Source organism: Grosmannia clavigera (assembly GCF_000143105.1).
Source record: "Grosmannia clavigera kw1407 unplaced genomic scaffold GCSC_179, whole genome shotgun sequence".
Classification (NCBI taxonomy): Eukaryota; Fungi; Ascomycota; class Sordariomycetes; order Ophiostomatales; family Ophiostomataceae; genus Leptographium; species Leptographium clavigerum.
In genome coordinates this window covers 195,011-201,010 of record NW_014040759.1, presented here as the reverse complement: position 1 = coordinate 201,010, position 6,000 = coordinate 195,011, and the positions used below count along the sequence as shown (strand labels likewise).

Sequence of the window (6,000 nt, the reverse complement as noted above, 5' to 3'; positions counted from 1 at the left end):
CATCTGCGTTGTCAGGCGTCATCGTCGGGCATCGATATTTCTCCTTTTTCCAGCTATCACACGAGGCTGACGACGTGTTTGCACCTCTCTAGTTCGCCTCCGCAAAATACTACCGCCTGGCCGAGCAAAACGGCAACAAGACGCTAGGAAACACTTGGTTGGTCTCGTTCCCTTTTTTTGCTGTCTTTTTTTTTCTTTTTTTTTTCTTTTTTCCTCTGCCCTCTGTCTGCTCCCACACCTCCTGGGATCGTTCCAGTACGTCGACAGGGCCTGGTCGCGTGGCCGGCCGCCAAGTCGGCCGTCACAGATCACCTGGGCCGTCCACCCCCGATAGGCTCGCCCTCGTTGCTTTGTTGTTTCGCGCCTTGTCGCTGCCTTACGCCCCGGAATACACGCCCCCCCTTCTGTCAACTCTCCCCCCGTTCTCTCTCCTCATACGCTGACACCTCCTTCCCGTCGTAGGATTTGGAAGGACAAATACGACCCGGGAAAACAGAAAAAGTAGTCGGATGATGGCCTCGTTAGCGCTCCGGACCCTTTTCCTGCCGCCCCCATCAGCTCAACCCAAAGCTGTTATGTTGCATCGGCGCACTTGCGTCCATCTCTGCCATCTCTCCTCTAGCATGGTCTTTCCCCTTTTCCGTTTCCGGCAGATGGCGGCAGCCCGAGGAGGTTGCCCGGTTCGTCCTTGGATATACAGAACAATATGCAGCTCTATCTCTTGCATGAACCCATTTCAAGGCCCCGGCCCATAATTGAGGCCCCGACACCACCACTGATCACAGCCAATGCCGTACGGAGTAGCAGCCCCCAAAGCGAGCTGCGCCTGCCAGCACCGCCCCCCCCAGATCCACGTGATGGACTTCTGTAGGTAACTGCGACTTATGCGCGAAACGCTAAATGTGGGCCCATATCTACTCAATGGCTGCCCAAGCACAAATGCGCGGATTTCCTTATGCGGCTTCGGGACCGTGGGGGCTTCCTGGACGTATCGTCACATTTGACGCCATGCACGTCGTTGGGCTGTGTCCACACGTCATGTCCGCCGTTGCCGAGCATGCTACGGGCACATCTGTACACACAGCTGACTAGCTGACCACTTGACCAGAACATGCTTCGTCTTCGATCATCTAGCTTCATGACATCTCAACAGCCATGCAAACACAAATTCAGCATCAAAATAATCAGAAACTTAATCGATAAATAGCTGTAGATGAAAGTCAAATCTACCCCAAAAAATATATCATGCATCGACAATCAGCAAGGCCATAATTCATTCCAACTTCCAGACAAGGACGACAAATAGTCCCTTCTACCCCATCTTTGATCCTCCAGCTCCTTCTTGCCATATTTGCTCCCTTCAAAACCGAGCGTCACAACGGTTTGTGCAGTATCGTATGGTGTGTTATTTGTGTTCTCGTCGACATAGAAAATAGAAAATAGCGAGTGTGCCATGTGTACAAAAGAGTGTTGTGGCAACAATATGGTATGTGCCATGTGTTTGTTGTTTGAAATGAGTGTCAACACCATACCATCCATCTCCGCTGCCTTCCGCGCAGAGCAGGCAAGCCGCCCCCTTTCATTAGGGACAGTGACCATGCAACTGGCAGGCAAGGTAGGCAAGATGAGGTAAAGAGTGTGATAGCCGCTTGCGATGAGCAACCCGGCAATGACAGAGGCGGTCCAGTCCAGACCGAGGCGATATTCCACGTCCTCGGGAGATTGGCGAACCCTCCAGCTGTTCTGGTTTATCTTTTGAAAAATTTGTGTCGCTTCGAGAAACAAGAACAAAACCAAAGACACAGGCATCTCCCGACGCAGCCGCCGTATTTCGAAAAGAAGAACCCCCGGCCAATAAAGAGATAAGGAAACAGATCTGAGACGAAGAAGCAAAACTGACCACCCCTTGTAGAAGCAAAACGCTATACCTGCCTAACGAGCTCTGTATCTCGTTGGATCCCATAGAAAGGCAGTCTGTCATGTCATAGAGCCTGAGCTCAGTCGTAATTAAAGTAAAAACCCATGCTCGCTCGCTGGCTCACTTGCTCGCTTGAAAGAAACAAACAGGAAAACAGACCGGAACCACAAAGAAAATCGCGTAAAAAAAAATAGCAACCTAGAAGCACAAGAAACAAAGAGCAAAACTAGCGCAGAAAAAGTTGACAGAAGGCGCGAACATGACAGTAGGCATAATAAACGAAAAAACAAAAGGTCGGTTGTAGTGCGTTGGCACGTCGGTATCTGGGACGGATTGTGTGCGTGCTTTGCGCCGGGAATCGGGAGATGAGGTAATTCGTCGGTTTCGACGTTACCGAATCCTTTCCCGACAGCCGAACAAAGCCGACTATAATCCCCAAAGACAAAAGGAATAAGCGATAGTGTGTCGCGGGGCGAACAAGTGAGAGTGACGGGTCATCATCATGTCGGATGAACATAGAGCGTGTAGGCGTGTCGTTGTTTGTCATGAAAGCGAAAGTGTCAGAAATAAGCAAAAAATCAAAAATCAAGAAAATCAAATAAAGCATAGAAGCAGTGTATCGCTAGTGCAGGGCCGTGTAGCTGTCGGCTTGTCGTAATCTGTTGGTGTCGTTGCAGAGTCATATCATGTCCGCGAGTTGAAAGAGATAAGTAAGGAAATGCAATCCAGATAAGCAGATGTCGGCGTGGAAGCGGACGCCGAGGGGGCAAGCCCTCCAAAGTAAAAGACGAGAAAGCAAAGAAACGGAGCGAAAAGCGAAAAGTGAAAAGTAAAGTCCAATAGGCAAGTGAGCAGTTCTCCCATGCTCTACTGCTGGCCTTGTGAGTCGGCAAACATCTTGGCAAAGGCATGAACGACATCGCTCGGGATCTGGTCCCAAAGCAGCGATCGTGTCACCACCTCTGCCTTGCTGTTCACGCGCATCGAAGCCAGAGCCTCGGCCAGATTGCGGCGTCCCCGGCTCGGGGCACCGCTTCCTCCGGCAGCAACAGACCGATCAAGCTGCGGGTGCTCGTAGTGTTGCACCACGCTGCTATACTGCGCGGCAGACATCGAGAACATGTGTTCGGCAGTCTGCTGCTCAGTCGGCTGGATCAGCTGGTCAGAGAGCTGGCCAAGCATCGACGGCTCCACGACGCCGTTGGATGCGACATCTGCTTGCGCCACCCACGAAGACGTGACAGCAGAGGCGGACTGCGAGGGCATCGACAGAGCGGTAGCATCCGTCAGGCCCGCGGCAGAAAACGAGGTGCTCGAAGGCACGCCTGCGTCCTTGAGCACGTTCTCCAGGAGTGCAGCAGACGCCACGCGGACGTCTTCCGACACGCGTGGGATGCTGGGCGCCTGGCGGCTCGACATGACAAAGGCGCCGACAAGGAAGAGCATGAAGAGCAGGCCGCCCTGATTGGCAGGCCGCTCCGAGCCCACTGAACCAGTGGCGACGCCGGCAGCGTCCATGGCGTTGTTGGCTGCCTTGCGCGATGCGGGCAGGAGCTGCTGCATCTCTTGCTTAATCTCGGCAGGAGGCTGCTGCTGCTGCTGCTGCTGCTGCTGCTCCGCACCGGCCATGTCAGAGAACAGGGTGACGTGTTCCCAGGTGCCGCCCATGCTGAGGCCCTCCATCTCGCCATATGCACCGACACCAACTCCGGCGTTCGTGCCGTCGGCGTAGGCGACCTGGCCGTTGGGCATGGTGACAGCCGCATTCTCCAGCGTCTGCACGTGGTTGGACAGGATGCTGATCTTCTTGCGAAGCTCGCCAGTCTCAATGGTGTGACGGCGAACCATGTCCTCCTTGTCGAGATCAAGGGTCTTCAAGTAATCCGCGTACTGCTCCTTCTCTTCCAGGAGATCGTGAACCTGGAGCTTGAGGCGCTCCATGGCCTGCTCCATGTCGTTGATGACAGCAGTGTAATGCTTCTTTTCATCTTCAAGTCGCTCGGTGTGCTGCTTCTTGCGCTGTCTCGAGTCAAGACTGTGAGGTGGTGGCGTTAGTAAGACAGGAAAGAAGCGAGAGAAGGTGGGGAAGTGACGTACGCTGCCTGACGATTGCGAAGAAGACGCTTCTGCTGCTTGAGCTCCTTGATCTCCTGTTCATCGGTCGTCTGGGAGATAAGCAGGTCAATGTTGTTGAGATTGCGCTCGGCCGGGATTTCAAAGCGAGCGTTCTTCTTGCGGATGCCATCGCCACGGCGCAGCTCCGGGTGGGTCCGGATTGTCGGACTGTGCAACATCTTCCGAGACATGGTAGCGCCGACGCCGCTTCCGCTGGCGTTGACAATGGTGCTGCCACTGCCTTGCATCGAAGACGATGTTGCCATGGCCGTCGATCCGAGAGCAGGGCCGCGCGCAGACGAGTACATGCCGCTCATGGGACCGGCAGCGTTGCCAAAGGGCGACGACTGCAGTGGCATCGGGGTGCGCTGGAACATGGTAGCGGTAGCCGCCTCAAAGTCCGTCTGGAGACCATCAAAGTGCTGCACAGGCGTGGCGGTGCACGAGTTGGCACTGGTGCTCGCGCTCATGGGCCACGACCCAGAGTGGTGGCTCAAGGGCTGCTGCTGCTGGAACTGGTGCTGCTGCTGCTGTTGCTGCTGCTGCTGGTGATCCATGCGCATGAAGGGGTTGGTGCTGTGCGGGTTGGTAAATGGGTTGGTGGACGACATGGACTGCATTTCGGCAGACTGCCAATCCTCCTGTTTGGGCGAGAAGAGGGATGAACCGATAGCAAATGAATCTCTCCGATCTACCATTGGCGGTGACATTTCCAGCCCCGAGTCAATAGCGCTCTGGTCGAGGACAGAATCGTCAAGTATCCGCTCGTCCTCTTCAAAGTACTTCTGCTGGATGTGGCCGGCTGTGTCAATCGACAATTGTGGCTGCCGGTAGAAGGGGATAGGGAAAGTCATGACCATTTTCCAGGTCGCTGAGAGTGCGGGGTGGAGTTGAAGGGGGGTTAAGTAAACAAGATGAAAGTTGAGGGCGGAAGCGAGGAGAGTTGGGAAGAGATGCAGAAAGAGTTCGAGTTGTGCGGGTTGGGCAGAAATCTGCTGCAGAAGATGATCTATGGGAAAAATTCGGTGTTAGTGCGGGCTTGGACGTTGCCGAGAAGAAGGGCTGAACGGCTCTCGGAAGGCGGGCGTTGTGTTGTACGGATGTCTTCTTTGGGTACGGAGTAGGCTCTCGGATTTTTTTCAAGGGTATTTTTTTTTCTAGGAATTTATCCCGCGCTCTCGCCAACGGTTGCAGGGGTGCTCGAAGTGGGTGTTCAGTGTAAGAGAAGAGTGGAGAGAGCGTATACATACGACATAGAACAGTGGAGGATGGAGAGGAGAAGAAAGAGGATACAGAAAGGCAAAGACGTCAAAAGACGAGATCCGGCACGTAAGAGAGAAGGGGCTACGTTGCGAAGGAATTGAACAATTGTCGATGGTTAAGAGAGAGCGGGAGAGCGGGAGCTTTTTTAAAGAAGGGGAAAGAGGAAGTTGGTGACGGAAGAGAAACATGTGAGCTGACGGGGCGGCGGATGTGGGGTGGAATTATAGCGAGTGGGCTGGTGGTGAGGGAAAGGACGAGGAGGCAGGGCAAGGGAGAAAGGTCAGGAGAGACGAGAGGGGAAATGGCGAAGCAGAAACGAAGCACGAAGAGGCAGGAAGCGTCAAGAGGGAAGGAAGAGAGGGCAGAGCAGGAAGGGAGAAAGGGCAACAGCAATTTGAAGACAACGGGAAGGAATTGGGTAGGACTTAGACTTACATCAATCGCGAGATTGAGGCCGTGTGCGTATATTGCCGTATACGGCGACAAGTGAACGACAATTGAGGGGACGGGGCAGAGCAGGAGATAAGCCAGCTCTGTAACGAGGATTTTGTGAAAAGCTGAATTTGATGATGAGAGAGACAGAGCGTGCAGAGAGGAGCGGCAGGCCGAGCTTTTTTATTCTAGGAGGCAGGATAACTTCGCGACGAAGATAGAGAGAGTAAACGTAAAGCGTGTGCGCGAGAGAGCGGCCCAAATCGCAACGA

General features: G+C 53.9%; 1 protein-coding gene across 1 annotated transcript; it reads right to left on the bottom strand.

The window, feature by feature from the left end:
* Window positions 1–2,785: 2,785 nt before the first annotated feature.
* CMQ_48 (bzip transcription factor) lies at window positions 2,786–4,893 on the bottom strand (the record flags this gene model as incomplete). Its single annotated transcript, XM_014313987.1, has 3 exons — window positions 2,786–3,953; window positions 4,016–4,455; window positions 4,729–4,893. 3 exons carry the CDS (start codon window positions 4,891–4,893, stop codon window positions 2,786–2,788), a joined length of 1,773 nt encoding a protein of 590 aa, XP_014169462.1.
* Window positions 4,894–6,000: the final 1,107 nt, after the last annotated feature.